Raw genomic sequence first — 23616 nt, forward strand, 5'->3', positions numbered from 1 at the left:
CCTGTTTCCATCACCACTGCAATGTCTTCTGTGTTTTGTGTCTGTGAAGCCGAGAGAGAAGCTGTGTCCACTGTTTGGACACCAGGACAGAGGAGTCTCACTCTTCTTTGGTCATGGGATTCCTTGTGGACAGGGGACACTTACAGTGTTTAGAAGAGGCTACATTGTCTCATAAAGACGATGTTCAGGAGAAAATGTGCGATTAATTTTGTAGTCATCATGTAATTTAGTTTGTTTGCCATCTCAATGCAGAAATATTACCTGTATAGAAGCAAAATGTAACCTGTAGCTGTACAGTACTTTATTATGTCTATTCATGTGTAGACACAAGCTGAAAACAAAAATCGAGTTGCACAAAATAAAGTTATATAACATCTTAAAAGCTCATATTATTCAAGGATGGAGTCTGTATTGTGTAGTGTAAATAGAAGAAAATGTTCATTTTTCAATAAAAAAATTACAAATGTTTCATAGAACTTGCAAGTAGACAAAAAAGTCTTGTTTAAAAGATATATAATAGTTTATGAGTGCTATCGTTTTAAATTCTGTACCTCACTAATGATTGTAACAATTCAGACAAATTCCCATTTGTCCATTTAGGAAGAATTTAGAAAAGCGATTTAGAACTTTTTATTGCATAATTAGCTAACCAATGGTATTTTTTTATGATTTAGTTTCCCTCTGAAAATTAAGGACAAGTATTAACAATGTGTTCTACTTTCAGGCTGATGGCTACTGGTAGAAGCATTGCAAAAAATATACTGTTAGACTCACAGTTAGGCGTACTCTCCTCCTGTTTGTAGACTATGTAACTGACAAATGTATAATGCAAATACAAAGATAATACAGCATGAAAGCAAATTCTATTATGAAATATTGGCTAGGTTTTATATTGAAATCAGACACCGTACAGGCCCTTTAATTGTAAACCCCTCTCTACAATTAACAATTAACAACTCAGGTGACAACAATGAGCACAAGCATTCCAGTGAGGGAACAGCACAGGTGTACTGATCTTCTGAAGAAGAAGGGTAAGGCTTATGGCTCTGGCTGGATGTTAAATCCTAGACAGGTTTCTATTTAGTTCTTTGTGGATTGAGTCTTACAGCATTTTTCCTAGGCTTTTCCTTAAAAGAATTCCCTGTTGTGCTTCTAAATGAACCTTTAAACTTGCTCATCCAGATCCTGCTTAAACGTATTCAATTAAATTGGCTGTGACTTCTATTCTGATCACTTTCTAAACCATTTTTACATGTCTATGTTTTTAGAATGTTTAGGACAATTGAAGTTATTCTGAGAATAAGCTCTAAAGTTCAGCACGAAGCGATTTGCAAGGGAGGGAAGAAAGTCAGCACATGAAAACGCTATAAATACTTTATCAACACGCAAATTATAGCAATGGAAAAGAGAGAAGTATTAATTCAGAAGTCTGGAAATTATTGTTAATTAAAATTGTCTCCACCCCAATTTTAAACTACATTAAACTTTTTAACGAGGTATAAGCTTTTAAACTTTTGCACTTAGATTATGAATACAGTAATTGCAAGGTAAAAAAAAAAAGCATGCAACGAAAAATGACCAATTTCAATCTTGAGCTTTCCGGTTCGCATATATGGGAAATGTTATCCATATAACTCTAACAGTAGGTTTGCATTAAACAACGGAGTAATGTGTAACTGAGAAGGATCGTCTTTACTTGATTCAGTACCACTGTATTGGCAGTCCCTTCTAAAAACGAAGCTGTGTTGCTTTCGCCAATGCTCAGACGATTTCGCTCAGTCAAGCCTGCTGCGGTGCAAACCGATACTCTCGCTTCCCTCACCGTGACCCGGGCTTGAACTAGCCCCCTGCGCCAACGACTCGCCAGAAACAAACTGTACCCATCAAGCCAGACAACACACAATAAAAACGTGCAGGAATCTTTCATAACGCAATCAAAGCAAGGACTCGTGAAACGCGGCTGGTTTTTTGAATTGGCGTAATATGTAAAGAGTAGACTTCAGGTAAGAGGTATATCTTTTTCTGGGTTGAGTTCATGTTGCGACCGCAAGGCTATGCGATTCCAATTAAAACAGCTAGCAGACTGTACAGCCTAGTGTTACTTACAGAAACCAAGGAGCCTAGATACCCCCTCTCTTTCAAGGGCTTGATTACAACATGCATAAATGTTTTTTTCCTACTTCCAATGATATTATTTCTAAAGAGACCGTCGAGCATATTTAGACACCATCTGGTATCCCGTAGTTAGTTGCCACTGAAGTATCATTGTAATTACAAGTCTGACAGTATGACCAAAAGGGGCTCTGGCGACATTAAGCTCGGGACATTGTGTTATAAAGTACGACACGATAAACCGCGGCTTGTTGAAGGCGTTGAAATTGGTTAAATCATTATACCACAGCCCGGCGATGCAGCATAACATGATCATGAATCAAAGGTTAAGGAGTATCATACGGATGATAGCATTGAGAGTAACAAATGTTGCTTTCCGGAGGTACAGCAAAGCTTAATGAATATTCGATGGCTGATGTTTTAAGATTCCGCACGGCTTAATAACAGTGACTGGGGCCTGGTGTCTGCTTTTCATTCCTGCACATTTATCTTAAACCCTTCCCAAAAAACAACTAAAAACATACCGAGCAAAAACAAAAATTGGTCTCACGACATTCGCAGGACGGTATTTTAATTTCGTCGCTTCGTGGTTGGGGTAACGAAGCTTGGGGACCGGTGAGATATGGGCCCTCGAAGGTGAAATTTTAAGAATATCCTCCCCGAGATTGAAAAGCATGTTTCTGTAAATTAGTTTAGTTAATAACAGAAAATAACATACTTATTTTTTTATCAAAATAGTTCTATTTTCCTTTAAAAAAGTTTTATTTTGTTTTGTTTGGAGTAGAACTATTGAAGTGTTTGTTGATTGTATGAGTTACAGTACCTAATGATTTTTTTCATAATTATTTCTTTAAGATTTCACTATATAAATAAGTACTGCATTACTCCACGTTTGACAGGCTAACTCTCGGTCGCTTCACTGAAGCTTTTTTTGCATTTTCGACTATTGAAAAGGAGAAGATAAAACGTTATTCGAAGTGTCAGTTTCGGAGTTAAAATTGTTACTATAATTTATTTTTTATTTCCAAACTGCACTGGAAAGGAAACGTCGTCTACGTTAAACATTAAAGATGTTTTTTTAAGCAAAGAGTACTCGCAAATTAACGAAAGCAAATGTAAAACATTTGATCGGTTTAGGAAGAAAACCTGTAGCATATTTGTGTTTTTTATAATTGTGCAAGCAAACAGTTCCTCATTGTTTTGTATGATTTGAAAACAGATCTAGCCCGACCTGCTCTTTGTAAAACATTTTTAATCATTGTTATTTCTACCGAGAAACATATGTATATGACGGTGTGTATGTCTAAATAGATTTAACGTACATATTTACGTTAGGTATTTCAGTTTAGTTATATAACGGTGTTAGAAATCTAACAGTAATACACTTGGCAGGAGAAACATACGAGTGCAAAAAAACAACAAAATGTAAACCAATTTTAATTAAAACGAAACATTAAATAAAAATGCACATGAAAATCAAATCATTTAATTAACTGCATAGCTAGCATAAACAAGTCTTGCGAAAGCATGCACTTTCTTACAATGCGAGTGCCAACAAATAACAGAAGATACCTATAAAATTGCTCTATAATTAAACACAAGACTTTGTCAGAGCGTTTAATGTCCGTTAAGTTTTATATACAACATAAAAATAATATTTTACAGATTGTCTTTACAATGTATAGGAGTGTTGAGTCCCGAGAATCGTACGAGACTTAACATCACATTTAAAGCGCAGAAGCAATACACTATCTCTGTTTCCTTGGAGATTTATTATTCTTAGTTGATTTCAGACTATTGCAAAATGATTTTACTTGTATCACAATACTTTAGCATGGGAACAAAATTTCGGCGATATAAAAAAAACTTTTTTTAAATCATTTCAATCCCTGCCCTAATCAATACCCCACCCCAAAAAGAGGAGAAAACAATTTGTGTGCAATAAGGTACAACGCCAATTTGTGTTAAAATAATGGAATATTAGTATAAAAGTGTCAAAATTGCACCATTTCGAAACTTGCCCTGCTTGTTTTCAACAACAAAAAAGTCGTCTTTTTGTTTCGATGTTCATTAAACTATTGTCATTATCACCAATAGCAGGGCAGTTCCTGCATGTTGTAAAAGTCGACATGAAAAATATTTTTTTTTAAATTGAAACTATATTAGTTTGGGACTCCAGAAGGTGACACTGCTTCTGTGCTCTATTTCACTTATTTCCATAAGTGTTATTCGTATTCCGTTATGAAATTTACAATAAGTACTATTGTATCATATGGATGTTTCACAGAAGTGCTTTCATTTTTTTTTTTTGCTGAGATCGCACCTTACACCGCTATAAGGAATATAAACCCCCTTTGTCTTCTTCCAAGTCGTCACAATGTGTTATTCTGCAAGTGTTCAAAAACTTGACCTAAAAGTCGCTTAAATTAAGTGTTCGGGGGAACAGATGTCGTCGTCTTCAATATCAACGTCGTCTTCGTTTTCCTCCAGGATGTAGGTGTTCTGGGCGCTTGCAGTCTTGACATCCAGAGAGATCTTCTCGTTGCCTTCGTTTTCGCTGGAGTTGTTCTCTAGAGACTGATCCAAGTCATTTGGACTTTTCTGGTCGTCTTGCGTTTTTCTAAGTTGCTTTTTATGCTTCATTCTTCTGTTCTGAAACCACGTTTTTACCTATGTAACAAAGGAGGTTCAATACACATGTGTTTTATCTGATTTAGTTATGTTTGAAAAGGGGCGGCGTAAGGATCTGTCACTTAAAAAAATATCTATTGGTAAACTCTATCATATTAATAGTATGGATAATAACATACAATTATTACACTAGTAATTATTTCATATAAACTACGTAGGTTCAGAAAAGAGAACAGTGAAAGACAGCTTCCTTACCTGTGTTTCCGAAAGGCTGAGGGCTGTTGCCAACTCAACTCGCTCTGGAGTGGACAGATACCGCTGGATTTCAAATCTCTTTTCCAAACCCGATAGCTGAGAGTCGGAAAACACTGTTCTGGCTTTTCTGCGTCTGCAGTGCTTTCCCGGCAACTCCGGATGGTGTTGAAATAATGCCGGAACCTGCATACCTGAATAAATAATTAAAAAGATTAGTTAATAAGAATTCATTATAATCTGGTCTGATAACGTAGCTTTTCATAAAAACGAAAAAACAAACAGTGGATGCTTAAATGATTTCGAAACAATTTTAATCTTTTCATTTTGAGATATACACATTGAAAAAAACATCACGTCGAGAGTTGTCGCAAAACGATGAAAAAACGAGAAATTAAAAGCTCTCTTCGATACATTCGTGGTGTGACAATTCAGACCTAAGAATAATGACATCCCGGGAGTCGAAGCAGCATAAAGACAGATGGCATGCAGTTCGTTTTAAATTGTTTAGTAAAAAATAGTTGGCCATCAAAGATGAATTGAACTATCCGCTTGCTCTTAAGATATTTGTCGCAATCACTATATGCAGGATGGCTAGGCCGAATATAAAGGAAAACGCATATTTTACAGTTTTATTTAACTGTGAACTTTTTTGCTTGATCATACCATTAAAGTAATAACGATGCAGTTAATATCATTAAACAGTTACATTAAACCATTATTTAATTAGGATGGTGCCATAGTAATGTTCCCGCACTCTTGTTTTGCGAAGAAAATCTCTGTTATTGCATTTTTATACGTGCATTGTTAAAATGTGCATTTCCGAACAAGTAACGTGGCATTTTATAATTCTCCCCTACAGAAGTTGTGGAGCGGACGTTTTCAGTGATACTGAACTATTAAGTTGACTTTTTTTCACCGCAGGTCTTACAGTCAGATGGCACAATTAATGTTGGTACAAATACTGTTACCTGGTGACGGTTTTCACGTAATAACATTAATAACATCATTAACTGTCTAGACTATTTCTGAATCTGACTTATGTAGAGCTCACGCGTTCTGAGGCCCGTTTCTGTACTTACCAGAGGTGGTGAGGAAATAGGGGTGATGATCTGGTTTATGCAGGGGGTGATGAGGATGGGGTGCCAGTATAGTAGGGGTTGGCATCAGAGGGTATCCATACTCCAAAAGCGGCACCCGGGATGCCAATGAACTTGTGAAGGGCGAAGGAAACACATCTCTCAGGGGTTTGGGCTTGTGCAGCAAAATATCTTCAATGAAGAACGACGTCGGCCTCTGAGCGGGCATTTGATGGACGGGCGATGTAAAATTTAGATTCATATCCAATCCGAGCATGCAATAAACTGTCAGTTCCTGAGTGTGTTTGGGTTCGGAGATGAATATTACTTGCACTCGCGGCAGCCGGGTTTGAAAGAACGAGCCAGGTTCTTCTAAATTTGAGGACGCTATAGTTTACAATCTGTGAAGAAACAGAGTAGATAGAGCCAGGTAGATTAGTATTTATTGTAGAAGACCGACGGCAACAAATTGTGGAACGGATTTGCGATTAGCCAATGGCACGACGGCGTGGTCGGGGATTGAATTAGTTCTATATGGATTAATTATACTGACGGCAGCAGAGGGCGGGTCGCTCGCCATGGTGCTGAAACGGACTTTCATGAGGAGCCCGAGCGATTCTGAGGAGCCTCTTAAACCGCTTTGAACCTCAGCACGCTTAAAAACTATCTCCTGTTTATGAAACAGTCCCCCCTTTTTTTCCGGCAGTCGCTGTGAATTAAGACATTGCCATTTCATTATTTCTGCTTTTTTTCTTCCTTCTCAACACACAGCTACCCTTGAGAACGCCACTGCTTCTGCCTCAGAGTTTACACTGTTCGTCATCATCCTTGTCCAGTTGGCGTTTAATAACGTACTTGAAACAGTTGACTATATATAAATATTAATATATATATATATCGCTGTAACCTACATGACACTCTTTGAAAGACGGTGTAATTACAACATTTCTGTTAGATTATCAGTGAGGGGTAGTAGTACTGTTGTTGCGAATTATAGAAACCACACGGTCTGTTTTATAGGCGACTTTGGCTTTTAAGCGTTCTGATATGTTTACACAGTACTGCAGTTTGGAAATTCAATTGCTGCACGAAACTTAATCTGGATCAAATAAACTAATAAATACATACGAACCGATAAATGACACATAATATTCCCTGCCACGGCGGCCTTCACATTTCGCTCCAAGGTCTTTAAGTTAAACTTTCTTCCCCCGCAGTCCGGTGTTCTCCTCCCGGAGGGTATGTTTTCCGGCATTATTACATTGTACTAAAACATACCAAGAGATAATTTCAGCTCATTTTCCGCTAAATTGGCTCTAATTATTGATATTAAACTCTGGGAAATTACAAGTAGGTACTTCTGTTCCATCTCCATGTTTGGGGCCGTAATTTGTTGAAATCGAGTTGTCATCACATTTCCAATCACTGCAGTTAATGCCGAAAGTGTTTTAATACAGCCAGAATTCTCGCAGCAATGCTATTAGATAATTAGGGAAGATGTTAGACCGGCAAGTGCTAATCCTTGGGCACGAGGACAGGATTTCCATTCGATCAGGCAGGTAGAACAAATTAATTACTGGATTCAATTAGTCTTAAAAGTGCATTACTCCAGCAAGTGTAAGACATGTGTTCCATATGTATGAGCGAGTATAAGGTAAATAGATGAGCACCTTCAAGTGACTACAAATGGCAGTGCTGCCTCTGCTTTAATGAACACGAAAATTGGGGGGGATAGAGGGAGGGAGTCGATTTTTGTAATTGTGTTTCTTTCTCTCGCCTTGCCAAGCTTGCGTTAAAGTTAGTGCCAAGCGTGGAAAAAAAAGAGATAAAGATCAAGATCAAGAGACAAAATCCTCACTCGCAGTGAAACCGTGCTTGGCAAAGACAGGTGGTTAGAGCCTTTCACGTTGCCTTCAATCCACACCGCTTCTCTGAGGTGCTGGTCATCACGCTTCTCTGTCAGTTCTGAAAACTGACCAGTGACGTGTCATCTTTCAGTTATTTTCACCACCATTGGTGAAGTGCTGATATGAGACCTCTAAAGGCCTCGGATGTTGTGCCTGTGGTTGTAAAGTGGCAAGAATTTAAAGGACGGCGTTTATAATTAAAGCACTAAATTATTCCATTCCAAAGGGCACCACTAAAATAAATGACAGACATGTTTTCGCACATGTCATTTATAAAAAAAAAACATGCTTTTGCTTGGTGCAAATGTTACTGGGAAACGTACTGTAGATTATAGCACACCTTCAATCTGAATTCACCACCTTCCTATCTGCGATAAACATAAATATCGTAACAAATAGTACTTAAAAGCATATAGATTTTTCATTGTTGTTATTTACATAACGCTGTTGTGTCAAACGTTGCCTGCAGGCTTAAGTATTTATGCCTGTTATTTTTATTTTTTTTAAATTAGATTTCATACTTGTTTGTACAATTCCGTCAAATTAATCGACACCTCTGTTTAGAAGTGAGTGCGGCATTTGTTCCCTTGGAGGCAGATTAATGTCACAACAGGGTAACTAGTTGCTTTTAGGAGCAAATGGGAAAATAAATGAATTAATGGTGATGAAATTGTCTTAGAGCTCCGACAGTCAGGAGAATCAATCCTTTCGGCCGCAGTGTATGGTACGAGAGAGAGATAAGCCGCTTTCTGAATAGCAATTTCATCAAGTGAAATTCGGCGCAGCGACAGAGCAGCGTCACTTTTTAAGTGACACATTTTTAAGGAGCTTGAAGGATTAAATGCAACTTTTATATCTGCAAGACTCCCGTTAGTTTCAGCTAATTTGCAACTTAATTCACCAAACAAAACCCACAAAACAGTGATGTCTCTCTTTCTTCGATTCTTTGCTAGCATTTATCTAGCCTGTAAAACTTAATAGACACGACAGAAATCGAACTACATTTTTCCCTAATGGTCCGATCACTAGGCTTAGATCAAACAATTTTCATCAGAATTTAAAACTCCTTACATAACTTTAAAACGACATAGATGATTAAAAGACCTTAGACAAGCCCAATAACATATTTCCAAATGCTCAAAATAGGTTATTATTCAGTGTCTAGCATTTTGTTTTAGAAGCTAATATGTGATACACTGAAACATTTTCCTTAATAAGACGCAGAACAGAAGAGACATACTGTGATTACCGTATATGTTTTTGAGGTTTTCCGTGGTTTTGTAATGTTGTGGTTTTAAAGCACATAAAGGCTTTTTATCTGTTCTTTTGAAGCCTTTTTTAGATTCTTTGTCTGATCCGGCTCTGAATAAGCGCTTGTTCTTTATTGTCTTGAATAGACGGATCTCTCGAAGGCAGTTCGCCTATGAGATCCGAAGCTCACGAAACTGACTCTAATTACGTTTCTTTTATTTTAAATACTTTTGATAAATAATCACTCAGGATGCTGACAAAGAGCTTTTTCTTTTAACTTCATAATATTACTGTTGATCTGACAACATGATTTAGTTCAAGTGGGTCTGAATAATCATGTTAAATAAAGATTCTGGAATGATTAGACTTTCCTTTCTTGTTTTGCAATAATAGCTTATTCACTTCTGTGTAATTGACAGTTGAAGTCGCATTAATTCTCCGTGTATTTTCTGATACCTCTTTGTTTCTGCGAAGCGACTGTTTTTTTTTGGGGGTATTCAAACAGCGGCGTACGAGTTTTTGAGACGATTTTTATATGAATGACACAAATGTGTAAACAAAAATAACGATATTGAATGCAAACTATTATAACGCTGCCAACCTTCAATGACATTTTAAATCATGCGTAGACGTACAGCCAGTATATTACGTTTAAAATTAAATACATATTAAGAAATGAGTAAAGCGTGCAATTAATATATTGCTTAATTTAAAAACAAATAAACATTCGAAGGATAAAACATCAAAGGGTATATACAACTGCCATTTTATTAGAAGTTGTAGTAAACCTTATCAAAAAGCAGAAAATGTTTTATGTGGGCTTTCCATAATTCACCTGAGTTTTATTTTAGGTGGTGAGGTTATTTCAGGAGATGGGGCACCTTTGAAGAGCCCTCGAAAGATCTGAGGGCAGTTGTGGAGAAAATACCCCCCGAGGGGAGTCAGGAGACGCGGCGGGGCGAGGGGGCCGCGGTCCGGGCAGGCTCTGTGGTGAACTGGAGGGGTAGCGCTGCGGGGGAGAGGGACGCGCTAATCCCGGCCAGGCGCAAACTTGCTGGGCTCGTCTCGGGCGATGGGCGGGATGACTGGCCAAGGAGCTCAGCGACCGCGGCGAAATCGGCTCATCCTAAGAGCGTTAGCAGTGAAAGCCAGAGTGATTTGCTGGGAATCTTCCAGGTCGCAGACAAAGTGATTTTCAACATGCTAACGACTTGCATAACATTTTAACGATTAACGATTCATTTGAACTTGTAGTTTGGCTGTCTTCCGAAGCGCCGCAAATCATTTTAACCTACACATCTATGCACTGCAATGAAAAACGTCACCATAATAAATGACCTGTTAATTTCTGCGTGTAAAAACCCGTAATATCACAAGTAATAGGAGCTTTTAAGAAAATATTAAAATAAGGCGAACGGTGAGATTTTTCTTATAGTATTAATAGCATTTATTATCTGCATTATGGAAGTTATACGAACTCACCTAAATATCAATAGAGGTGACATTCCCAAAGAGCAGAATCCTAACTGTTTTTTATTTATCTACATTCGCAACACAAGAACTGAGAGATATCTACATTGCGACCTACTGTACAGTGTTTGAGAGTGCAGTTTACACATACAGGATGTGTGTGTCTACAGTTGTTGCTTTGTACTGAAAACTGAGAGGGCCAACTGTCTGATTTTTTCTTGCACAAACCATTGAAACCCCCTTTTCATTTGATTTTACAATCAGTAAACATTCTTTAAGCATCAAAAAGCACATTTAAGCATTCATTATCAAGAAAAGCCTAAGGAGTCGGGTTGCAGAAGAAGTCTTTCCTAAAACAAAACAGGGCGCAGCTAAGCATCTGGCAATGCAAAATGTTCCGCGCTCGTATCGTGCAAATTCTGCAAGAGACGAAAAACACCTTTTTGACACAAATGCATGACGTCTTGAAGAAACTCCAGATCAGGTGGCACGAACTAACAGGTGCAGGGGCTCGTATTTTATTATCCTAAAAAAACGCTTGTTTAAATGCTTGTTCCTGCGAAGAAAGCGTTGGGGGTTCTGGAAAAAAAATCAGGTTTCACAGTCTAGGGGAAGCAAAAAGTCAGTCCATGCAACTAGTTCACAAGCACCTGGGAAGGGTATTTATTTATATACACCGTATATCACAGTACGGGCAGCCTTGCGTTTATATGGTGGACCAACTGCTGAGAAAGTGCAAGGCGCAACACTGAAACGGAATAATGGATCCCTACTGCTTTAATGGTAAATGTGACTTTATAAGATCATACACATTTACTGGGGTAGACCAATACCTTTAACAGTTGCACCATCTTCTAGAAGGGTTCTTAAACCTAATGCAGCAGCACTGCTATTTTCAGTTCAGTGTTTGTTGCTGTTAAGCTCCCTTTGCCATTGCGTTGCAAACGAAAAGGTGTAGCCCGATGCAGAAGCCTCAGTTGCAACGCAGGACGGCGCCTTGAACGGGCACACGCAGTTTAGAGACAGCAATGATCCCTTGTCCCAGCTCTGAGAGGTGGGAAGAAAGCGGCAAGAGAGGACAGGCAAGCCCGACACTGTTTCTGGAAGTCATCGGAGATGTTATGGCCCTTGTTGCCCGTCATTAGAAGATTACATTTAGATTACTTCGAAGACGTGTTTCTTACCCGTTTAATTTCGGAATCCCTTTTCTTTTACAAATCACACGTTCATTGCTAAAATAAGCCAACAAATTTATGTTGGTTTATTTTTCTTCATTCTTTGGAACATATTCATTGTCCTAACTCAAAAGCAAGCATCCGTAATACCTTGACAGATGTGGTTTTAGTTATAAAATGTCCTGCAGGTGACGAGGTCAAAATGAGCATTCAATGGCAGGGTGAGGTTTAATGATGTTTCCTTTTTAAGGATTAGGCCTAAGTTTATATGTGTTGTTAAACAGTTTATGGTATTGTTTCAAAGGAAGCAATAACAGACATGACACCAGTAAAACTCAGAAATAATCATTCTCCTTGTAGCTTCAAAATGGAGATGTTTTTCTTGGCACAAAATGAAAGTTATTAACTGCAGTTTGGGAGGGATAACAAACGCAAGTCAGTCTCACACAGCTGCACCTACAGTAATCAACATCATCAATAATCCAGCTACATAAGATGAACTTGAATTTGTCTCAGGCATCCTCTCCTGTCTGAGTGGGGTTGGAGCCTCCTCATTCTGTGGCCAGGAGGCTGCCCGTTCACCAAGCCGGTTAAGCCAGACTTTTCTCACCAGGTGTTCCAAACATCCACGAAGCATCCTGTTCATGGATGCTGTTGTCCACTGTGAAATTGCCTTAAACTTGATATCCTTCATAAACTACCCCAATATGTGAATTATTGTAAGTCAAAATTACTCCTGACCTGTAAATTGAATATGCTTTGTGTTACAGTTTTAAGACTAGAATCTAATTTAGACCTTATTTTTAAACCAAAACTAGTAGTTGTTGCAGAATTAAAATAAATATTATTGAAGTAGAATATGGCAGACCTTGAGAAATCTTATAAACATTTGCACTTTGAAAGGTGTTCCAAATACAATGCAAATCCTGTACTGACCTTTTGAAGCATTTTCTATCATCAGCTTTTGCAGTCTCATCAAAACTTCTGACCAGTGAAAGTAATTAATGTACTGGGTTTCCATTGGGATCAAATATTAGATAAATATAGCAATCAAATATTGTTCCTGTCTTTTTCTGATGAATTTGAAAAACCAGTTAAACTACACTAATTGCTGTCTTGTTTAGCTCCATTGATCTTGTCAGCAGACAGCTCAGAAGATGATGCAAGAAAGGAAGATTCAGGCATGGGTCGAGACAGTTATTTCTTCCCACGCATCTCAGTTAAGTTCAGGTCACACTGACATTTTCATGATGTTTCTATACTATGTGGTGTACAATTAACAGTAAAAGCAGCATAAAGATCAGTGAGCCAAACATCCATTATTTTAGACATTTCATTTTTTTAAGTTTTAAAAAGGAGAAGAGATTTATTCTCACAGTTCTTTATTCTAGTTACTGAATTCAGTCTCCTGGGGAGAATTAGGAAACTCGTTTCTTGATTTACAGTTCAGGGCACACGTTCATAATCAGTTCATTATCACAGGAGAAAGATTGGGATTTTCATGGTGTCTTCTACTAGTGAGGATGGGAGCTTCTTGGGCATTCATGCATACGATAGGCACACATGTAGAAAATACCTTGAAGAAATGAAATACGTATTTCATTAAACAAAAAGACAATAGTTGAGAGATGACCTGTTCAACAAGAGAAAATTAAAAGATTAACTATCAACACTGTCGATCATTAACACCAGTAAATTGTTTTTGCCCACAGTTTTCGTGAATTGTAGTGTTCAGATGTGGGAACTGCTATGCATTAAATGCCTCCCAGTGGTCAGAAAATCACAAAATACTGATTTTAAAAATTGCATGCCAGTTAGCTTTTTAAGGTATTCATGAGGTATTCTGACTGTCTTGAACTGAATTAATAATGTCTTTAAAGATGATTCCCTTAGCACCCACTGGCCTTGGAACAGGTGAGAACTTTTGCAAGCAGTCTTAGCAGGTACTGTATTGTCCTGAGCAAAGCCATTCAAAAATGTTTTATCACCATCAATTAATAAACGCACCTCTATCACTTTCAAATGATATGTTGACTCTTTAGCTATACAGTATGGTATTCATTTTGCCTCACTGATAAGTAAGAGAAAACAATTCCTGTTTGTGCCATCTGATAACTGAAATCCAGCAAAAATGCTGTTAGTGTAGCATCTTATGTTCAGTTTTGCTTGTGTGCTCTTTAACACTAAGCAATTAAGCAACACTTTATTATTGTTGCGTCAATAAATTCACATTAAATTAATAAGCAGTTGCAAACTAATCTCACATTAAATCATACATTATAACTTACATTTAATGTCCAAATTTGATGCTATTTTCAAAAAGGTAATACATTCAACATGAAATGACTTAATATCTTCCTTAACCCAATTTATTTTTAATTATTAACTTTTATGTGGTTATAAGTCTCCTTTAGGTTTGTAGCCTTGTGTTTGACACAATTAATATCCTCTCACAAAAATGTGTAGTGGGAATATTAGAGTAATAGAGGTCTTAGATCTAGCAATTTTGTTATTTCTGTTCTTATCCTACAGATCCTGTAATTTGTCAAATGTTAATTGCAAGCATTAAGGTATCAATTATTTAATATGAAATTGCACATCCATTTAAGATTATTTATACCATATAAGATAAAGCATTCCCAACAACACACTGAAAAAGACTGAATTGTATTTTTAAGTATCAAATGAGCTATTGATTGGTTTTTATAATTTCTTCTGAGAACAGTTAATGAGTTTCAAGTAAATCTACTAGAAAAAGGATATCATGGTTTTCTGTCAGATCAAGCTTTTTTCCCTATTTGATTTTTTATGTTTTTTTTTCTCTGAATTAATGCAGCGTTATGTATTTATTATTATTTCTTCCCAATCAAGAAACAGTACGTCAGTAACAAAACCAACCCAAAACAGCGCTACCCAGTAAAATCTAGCCAGAAGAATTCACAAAACAGACAAAATACTGTTATTGCAAATGTAGCGTGCTGACAATGAGAAACAACCTGAAGATGAAAAAGCCTAGTGGACCATTTAGGACAGAATAGAAATATAGTTGAGGGGCTGGTCTATTTTTGATAGAGTTCTTGGCATTATTTTTATTTTTATTTAATAAAACTCTTACAAAAAACCCACCTGAAAAGAAAGTGAGAACTACAGCCACCCATCCAATGATGTAAGACCAGGAAAATCTCCAGTTTCCATATCTTTTACCGAAGTAGTTCACTGTGACTCCAGTGTAAACAGCCATCGCCAGCAGGACAAACAGGCCTGAAAATACAAAATAGACACACCGTCTGCTAGTGATTATTACAGAATATGAAAAGAGCAACTAGCGTCAGGCTCGTTGGTTCTGAATGTCCTGAAATATTTTCCTTTTTATTTCCCTTTAACTCCCCTGCATCTTCCCGGCCAATACAGAGACCTAGACAGGGGGCAGATCGGAAACAGATTCTTCTGCCCTGGTGCTGAGGAACCCATATTTCGCAAAATGTAGAAATCACCGTTAATTCCTAACTAACGTGAGCAATTTCATTGTGATCTTTTAAGTGCGGGAAGTGTTAAATTAAGTAATTTAGAGATCATCTGGGCCCCAAATCCCATGACCATGCAGCTTTCAGGAGTCAGAGATCTCTAAACCGAACAGGCGACTGTCTTAATTCATCAGCAATGTGGAGGTATTGGTAGTTCTTTAGAAACAGGTGAGCTGTGTGACTAACTGGATTGAATGGCAGGAGCAGGAGGGAAGACCACTGCATTAGAATGACTTCTTCATCTCTTTGCATGTCTCTCAGAGTTATATGAAGTTCAGATTCTTGCTATTCTTCATCTGAAAGGTCCCATGACAACAGTCAGAGGGTGAATTTGTCTGATGTTGATGAAGTCATGGAGATGATGAGCTCCAGCCCCTACCAACAAACATGGAAAACTTTGAAACAGCTGGATAAAAATGCTTTTAGTTCCTCCCCCACATTTTTTTCCAAAGGAATAACCATTTACAATTTCCCACTGCGTTCCTGTCACACTTATTGCACTCGCCGTCAATTGCACTGCTTAGAAAAAATAAAATTTGCCTTTAAATATCATTTCGGTCATGTTACACATTTTGCAGTTTACAGGAAAAAATACCAGCAAAAACAGATCATTTGTCCCATCTAGCATGTGCCCTTGTTTTTGATAGCAACAGCAGGATTCCTACTTTTAGAGTAAGTTTATGAGCTTTTTATGCTCATTAAATGTAAGATATTTTATTATCTGATTTTACATCTACTGTAGAACTGGAGTGAATGCACACAGAACGTTTTCAGTTCTTTTTGCTGTTCTGAAAAGTACTATGGCTGTTTGTTCCCTGTAGGCACAATGACAGAAGCCAGGAGATACATGAGAAATAACTCACATGAGATGAAAAAGAGAATGCCTGCAGCAAACGTCTTGTCAAATCTGTCAAAGGAGGAGTAGTGGACAAAGGCCATGATGCCGATGATGATGCCAATGAAACAGGCCAGCAAGGAGAGAATCATGAAGGCTCGGGTAGCATCCCAGTACGCTGGAACAGGTGGAGTGTCATGTTAAAGAAAAAGATCCAGATCTTGGATTCACACATTAGACATAAAACAGTTAGCCTGCCTTTCTACAAGCCTCTTTAACATGTCTGTCATATCAGTCCCATCTAAGTCAAGAGCTTGCATTTGCCCACTGTTAAATCTTTGTATTTTTCTATGTTCTTCAATCAACAGTAAATTACCCAGTCACACCTGATGGAAGTACAGTGCAAGTGATCAATCCAGTAGATACTGGAATTAACATGTAATATGAGCCACAAATACATTCACTTTAAGATATTTTAATGCCTGGATAAGGTTCAAGTACAACAGGTTTTAGAAATAGCCTCTGTAGTGAGAGCCAGTCACTCCTTGCTTCATAATTTAAATTGACACAGGAGTGGAGAATTAATCTGTCATTTGCACACATTGTTTCACTACCTATTTTTCAGTTTCGATCCATTTGTTAATGCAGCTTATAAGATAGATTTTCCTACTTACTAAATGCTTGCATTAAAATATTGTTAGAAGGTGAATTAAACAAGTAACAAATACAGTGGCTAAAGCTATATCTCCTTGTTAGCCTGTGGTGATAGTGTGACGTGTAATTTTCTACTAGGTAAATTGCTTAAAATCCACTTTGACTTTAGTCCAAGATTCATTATAGGTTTTACTTTCATGTCATATTCATACAGTGAAACTTAAGGAGCTTCTGGTTCTGATGCAGAATTTAATCCGTCTCATACTGCTGTTGGCACTGTTTCAATGTGGAGAGGCAGCTGTGAGGGGCACAAGCACCACAGCTTTGGCGAAATACCTCTTCTTTTAAAATTGAGGTTTAAAATTTGAATTCACGGGCACTTTCACTTCCTGTCCAGACCCTTTTGCAATATCGCAGACGCGTCTGGGGAGGCCGCTTTTGTGTTTCCTATTGAACAGGATCGTCGGGGAGAAGGGCTCAGTTCGCAGACTGCCTTACCGATGCTTTCAGTGTGCGAGTAGCATTTTCCTGGTACACAGTACCGCCATAAACCCTGATGCATGTAGTTGCCTGAGTGGCGGTACTGCATCCAATAATCTGTTGCTGTGGAAACGATCAGGAGAATGTTCCCCACTCCAGCGCAGAACAGCCCACCTCCCATAAAACTGTACATCCTGCATCAAGACAGACAGAACCAGCGAGTCAGGGACAGAAGCAACAGCAGCAGTAGATTGATAACTCAACCCCTAGGTGGGACACAGCTGCTGTAAAACCCTTGAGCAAGGTACTGCATTCACAGGGCCCCTGTGAAAGACCCAGTCGGCTGCTGTTTGGATAAGACAATCAGCCAAATACATAATAAGAATGAAAATAGGTTAATTCGCAGTCAGATATCGAGGTAATGAGCTTCATTCTCAAAGGATATGGAGGGTAGAAGCTTATACTAAAGAAATGTTGTCTTTCTAGATGTTAAATTAAAATTCCTATCTGCAAGTTAAAAAACCAAGCCCTTTGAGGACAAAATCAAAACCGACATACTATACATTCATTTTAAAACAAATGCTTAAAAAGCAGACCAGAAAGAACTTTACTATGACTTCTCCTCATGGCAAGAAACCCATAATGTCTGATATATGGCAGCCGTTATGTGCCAGCAGCCCCATTGCAGGGCAGATGAGGTGAAAAAAGTGTTGAGAAATTTGTTTCAACAACTGCAGGACCACTGTGTAAGATTAAAGTGGAAATTTAGCCAAAAAAATGAGAGTTAAGACCCTTGCTTTTAGAAACAGTGCCATGGGATCTTTACTGACAACCCCCTGTCTCACTGTCTGAACTGTAATGGTGCAACCAGTAACGCGGATATTGTCTTGCAGTGGCTCTAAAAGCAAAATATCATAAAGTACTGTTGTAATCTGAAGTTTATATATCCATGGGATTTAATATATTCTAGAAAGTAATATCGAAGTGACAAACTACTGATGTTTTCCATTTGAGATGACATGATTTAGCTTGGATTTATTCTCAGTATTTTAATTTTATTTCCAGGTGATTGCAGTGTCCCATCATGCCATGGTGTTTATTTTTGTGACGACCAGCAGGTGGTGATGCTATCTTCTCGTGTCGGAACCCAAGACCGAGCCCGTGACTGTTTGCCGTTAAGGTTCGGGCAAAGCAGGCTCAAGCTTGGTGCTCACTGTGGGTTGTTCAGCTGATGGCAGACTAGGTCCCGCTGGGGGAGAGGGGTGGCAGCCCAGTCGTGAGGAGAGGGCAGCAGGACCGATGGGGAGACGGGGGCACAGAGGAGTTCGCTGGGAAGGGAAGTCCTGTCTCTTAGTTATGTGGAGGAGGAAGAGGCGAGTGCTGGATTGGACAGCTGCTCTTCCTCCCAATCGCTTGCTGTAAATTCCTGTTCTTGAGGGTCTCGTCGACTGATTTAAAAGACATTTATGTCTCCTTCATGCCTCTTCATCTGTTGTTTTTTAATTTCCACTGCACCTGAACAATGTATAATCTTCTTTGAGGGTGGGGCGGTGCTGCCTCGCAGCGCCGGGGCCCTGGGTTTGATTCTGGACCTGGAACTCTATCTGGGTGGAGTTTGCATGGTCTCCCTGTGTTCGTGTGCATTTCCTCCATGTGCTCCAGTTTCCTCCCTCAGTCCAAAAGCATACTGGCAGGTTAATTGGCTTTGGGGAAAAGCGAGCCTGGTGTGAGTGTGTGTGCCTGTGTCTGTGTGTGCCCAGCTATGGACTGGTGTACCCTGGCTTGCTCTCGCTATTTCCCTCGTTAGGTTCCGGCTTCCTTAATGAGCACTGGATAAGTGGATTAGAATATGGATGCATACATTTCTTCAGTAAGAAATTACTATTTGGTGAATGTTGTAAATCTAACTGGCTTTATGAACATGCAAAGCGTTTGAAATGCAGGGTGTTTCTTATTTGTTTAATCCAGTCCCAAGAAAGTGCTTACCCAACTGTCAGCAAAATAAGCGTAACAGAGTAATGAAGAAAGATATATGACAGACAGAAACACATTCTGTTTATTGTTGTGTGTTCTTGTAAGTGAACTGAGTCATGACACATGAAACAAATCATCCATAACCTGGTTCTTTGACATCCCCTGTCTTTGTTTTTCAAAGCTCAAAATTACCCTTCTCTTTAGCGTTTAAACTATTCACATATCTTAGGAAGCAAACAAACGAGATAGATGTTGATGAATCTATCTTTAGACTGATAAGTGTATTTAGATGTAAAATCGAATAAAATCTCAAATCTGATAAGTGTATTTCAGTGTAAAATACATTTTAGATGGACAAATGTATCTTTCCACGAAACTCTAGTATTGTAATAATACTTTTTGTCAGGTAAGATGGGGAGAAAACTTACACAAATATAAAGAAACGTTAAATTATATTGAATCATATTTTATATTTAGTTTGCTATTAAAACGTAACAAAAAAGATAAGAACTTTCTTTGCAGACAGTTTAAGTGCTGTCAAATTGCTTTAATAAATGCAATTAAAAAAAAGGTTTGCTGCATATAAAAGTACTGCCACCTTATGATGCAAATCCACATATTATAGATTTCACCAAAAAGGCTTTAAAAACTTTTAGTCACTGCTGATTTATCATAGTATATTTAAATAAAAACAGGTGTATCAGAGAGTTCAGATTAAACACAACATACCTTTTCTGATCCCTTCTAGGAAGATTAAATAATTCCGTATTAAAATGGCCTAATAAAATACACAAAGTCCTTATAATGCCAATAAAGGCAGATTCCAGCAACTACGGCCAGTGGTGTGTGTTGCACGAGACACAGAAAGAGCTAGTGCAGGAGAGAGACAATGGCAGAGAGAGAGTGGCAACCAATCAGGTTGCACTAGTGTTGTAGTTTGGGAATCTGCTGAAAAAACAAAAATATTTAGAGCTTGCAAGTTTGAGCGAAGTGATGACAGGGCGCTTTGATTCAGATCAGTACTAACATCTCTTTAGTCAGGTCAGGCGATGCGTTAAATTGGAGCCTCTGCTGGAGCCGGTGAAGTTTTAATGTTAGGTTATTGGGAATCCAAAATACAAAAATGTTTCTCTCTTCAGTTTTTTGGAACAGTTCAAAATGTTGACCGGTTTTTGCATCACCTGCTCTTATTTCTGTTTAAACAACGCAATAACAATATCAGGCTCAGGTGTTTTAACTTCCCTATCCTAATTGTTTGAGGTAAATTTAACACCTTATCCCAAATGAAAAATACGCAATGTACAGTAAGCACAATTAATTGTAGACCATGGCACCTTTTTAGAACTCAGTGCTAAGCAGGTACAATATCACTTTGTCACCTATATAAAAATGCCACACTTTAATCTGTATATATCATATACTTTTATAAATGGGGCCCTGTGTTCAGTTTCAGACCTGGGGTGCTGTCTGCATGGAGTTTGTATGTTCTCCCCGTGTTCATGTGAATTTCTTCCAGGTGATCTGGTTTCCTCCCACAGTCCACAGACATACTGGTAGGTTAATTGGCATTTGAGAAAATTGGTCCAGATATGAGTGTGTGGGTGTCTGTGTGCCCTGTGATGGACTGGCGTCCCATCCAGGGTGTATCCTGCCTTGAGCCTGTTGCTTGCTGGGATAGACTCCGGCTCTCCTGGGACACTGAATTGGAAAAAGCCGTTAGAAAATGGGTGGGTGGATATCTTCTGCAATGGCAGTGTGTACAGTAGTTTCAAATGAAACTCTTAAAAGACTGGAGAGTGACTCGGTTTCCTCTTTTGATTCACATTGAATAATTCTTGCAGAGAATAGCAGGGCGGCGTTCCAGAGGGAGGCTTGAAGTCTAAAGTAGTCAGAAGTAGAAACAGCTGAGTAAAATAAAAAAAAAACTTTTGCCAAGTGGTAAAGTGAATGGATACCTTTTAGCTTTTCTGTCGCATGAAAATACAGTAGTTAAATTAAATAGTATTATCTGAGGCAGATAGATGATGAGTGAAACAGAGCAACAGTGAGACTCAAAGAGAAGAAGCATTGTTCTGCTTGTTTAAAAAAAAAATTCTGAATCCTGTACAGTAAATTCTGAATGTTAAGCAAAAAGACCCTGAGGAAAACAGTAGCTGTAGTTTGCAGGTGAAATTACTTGCCACAGAAGTATCTAAATAAGGAATATGGGGAGGAAAAAATAGCAATAACATTTGTTTTAGTCAAACGTGCAATAGAAATCATCACAACCAACAGGAGATAAAATGGTTTCTGATTATCTGTTTTAAAATATATTTTAACATTGTAAACAGCACTTTCATGCAATAAATGCTAATAATATTGGTAATTTACTATCCTTCTTTTAATTTCAAAATTGTACGCATGAATAAATATTAACTGCCCGAAGACAGAGAGAATGGATTTGCCTGCATACTACCCATAATAAGGACCTGCCATTAATTGTATAAATTAGCAACAAATTAGTTAGATTATGTGCACTTTGCTGTGTTTTGATAACACCCATAATTGAAAGCAGATGTCTTAGAGTCTAAACTAAAATGAACTGCTTACTAGAAAAAAATGCAAATGAAGAATGAACTACTGTAGGTGCTTACTATATTTATAGTAAAGCAGTCTGGTTTTCTATGAATTTGTTTATCACTTAGAGCATCTTCAAATTTCAAAGGAAGGTTTCAGAACTCTCCATTTGTGTTCTGCAGTAAAGTCTAGCTGGTCTAAGTGAATTTCCCATGCTTTACGTTATTTTTATTGGTTCTACAACACATTTAAAATTTGGAATCTTAGTTTCTTCCTTTTTTCTTCTCGGTAAAAACAGCAATACTTAGCCCTTTACAGACTTACATGCGATGTCCTTCATTTTTTAAATTAAGACTTTATTATTAAGTAAAGATTTAAAAACACACTGGAGAAGGGGATATAAGGGCTGTGGAACTGGAAAATAACCTTACAACCGCAATACATTCACAAAGTTAGCAGGTGCACAGACATTTTATTGAACAGAGATTACATTACATTAATTATGCTGATGAACATTTGTCCTCAACAGGAGGAGTACTGTGAAAGTCGCTGGCTAGCAGCATGTGCTGCCATTGTGTGTTGGAGGCGTTTCAAGCAGCACATCTGTGATGCCTCCTTTGCTCCTGCTGCAGATGTTCTCTGCTGATGCTGATCCTGTGCCGTTCCTCCTGCAGATCCTGGAGAAGCACACAGGTTTCTGAGCCCTAGAAGCCACACAGCCTAGCAGTCCATCATACAGATGTTCAACAGGGCTCCCCTTCTGGCCAGTTCGGTTCTTATCTCACAAGAAGGCTGAGTCAGGATGAGGCAGCGCACAGGGCAGCCCATGAGGAGCCGAGATGTGATCAACAGCACCATGCAGTGTGGTTGGCACCGATCGCTTCTAGTTCTGAAGTGAGGAGATACTCCCGCCCAGACTGTCACACTCGGCCCAACCCATCAATTAGGCTGTTGTTACAGAGGATGTGGCTGTACTACCGCCAAGTCCCCCTGACATGATTTGGTCACCGCAGTTACTTACTGATGACATGAAGGTGCAGTTCTCTTGATAAATGGTGCATATTTGTTCCATTCGGAAATTCTTCCTGGATTTTCACCCGGCAGGACATTTAACAAGCTAAATCACCTCATTGCCTTGTCGGTATGCCCAATTAATTCTCTCACTAATGTCGTGGGTTAGTGCATATGCAACAGCATAGTCACTCAGATGTATCGCATTTGTCAGTTCTAATTAATCACAGGATCTTCAGGAGAATTAAGTTAATTCCATAATTCCTATACTTCCCTAAAGCCAGACCTATGCATACAGTATGCATAAAGAGAAGCGATTGGTTTCTTCAGGTGCTTGGATTTTTAAAAGACATATTGCCTTAAAAAGCAAGCAGTACACATATCTCTCCATTCTGTTTATTCTATTAATCAAAAAAACAGATGAAAATAAGCATTACACGATGCGTGTCAGGCAAATTCTTTAAGTATATTCATGCCTAGAGGTATGAAGTACAATTTTTATGGCTGTGTGACTGTAGTTATTTCCAATATGCTTTTTATCATGCACTATTACCAAACTATTTAATTATTGCTGTCTAAGCAAGAGAGGGGGCTGATGTGTTTCAGCTCTTAAATAGCAAAATAACTGTCCTTTTCCCTCTGTTAATGGTGACTATATGAAAGTTATTAGGTTCTTCGGTAGTACAAGCCTGATGTTCATGGCAG

The 23616-nt window shown here is 38.3% G+C and overlaps 2 protein-coding genes across 2 annotated transcripts; both read right to left on the bottom strand.

Annotated features, from left to right (window-relative positions):
• Positions 1-4193: 4193 nt before the first annotated feature.
• bsx (brain-specific homeobox) lies at positions 4194-6474 on the bottom strand. Its single transcript, XM_006642274.3, has 3 exons — positions 6078-6474; positions 4999-5189; positions 4194-4782 (listed from the first exon to the last, which is right to left on the bottom strand). Exons 1-3 carry the CDS (start codon positions 6349-6351, stop codon positions 4534-4536), a joined length of 714 nt encoding a protein of 237 aa, XP_006642337.2. The 5' UTR covers positions 6352-6474; the 3' UTR covers positions 4194-4533.
• Positions 6475-13251: 6777 nt separating this feature from the next.
• Positions 13252-20227, bottom strand: lim2.1 (lens intrinsic membrane protein 2.1). Its single transcript, XM_006642273.2, has 5 exons — positions 20074-20227; positions 17389-17564; positions 16265-16414; positions 15004-15138; positions 13252-13453 (listed from the first exon to the last, which is right to left on the bottom strand). The coding sequence occupies exons 2-5, from the start codon at positions 17561-17563 to the stop codon at positions 13392-13394; spliced, it is 522 nt and encodes a 173-aa protein (XP_006642336.1). The 5' UTR covers position 17564; positions 20074-20227; the 3' UTR covers positions 13252-13391.
• Between the last annotated feature and the right edge of the window lie 3389 nt (positions 20228-23616).

The sequence above is a fragment of the Lepisosteus oculatus genome, chromosome 23 (genome assembly GCF_040954835.1).
Source record: "Lepisosteus oculatus isolate fLepOcu1 chromosome 23, fLepOcu1.hap2, whole genome shotgun sequence".
Classification (NCBI taxonomy): Eukaryota; Metazoa; Chordata; class Actinopteri; order Semionotiformes; family Lepisosteidae; genus Lepisosteus; species Lepisosteus oculatus.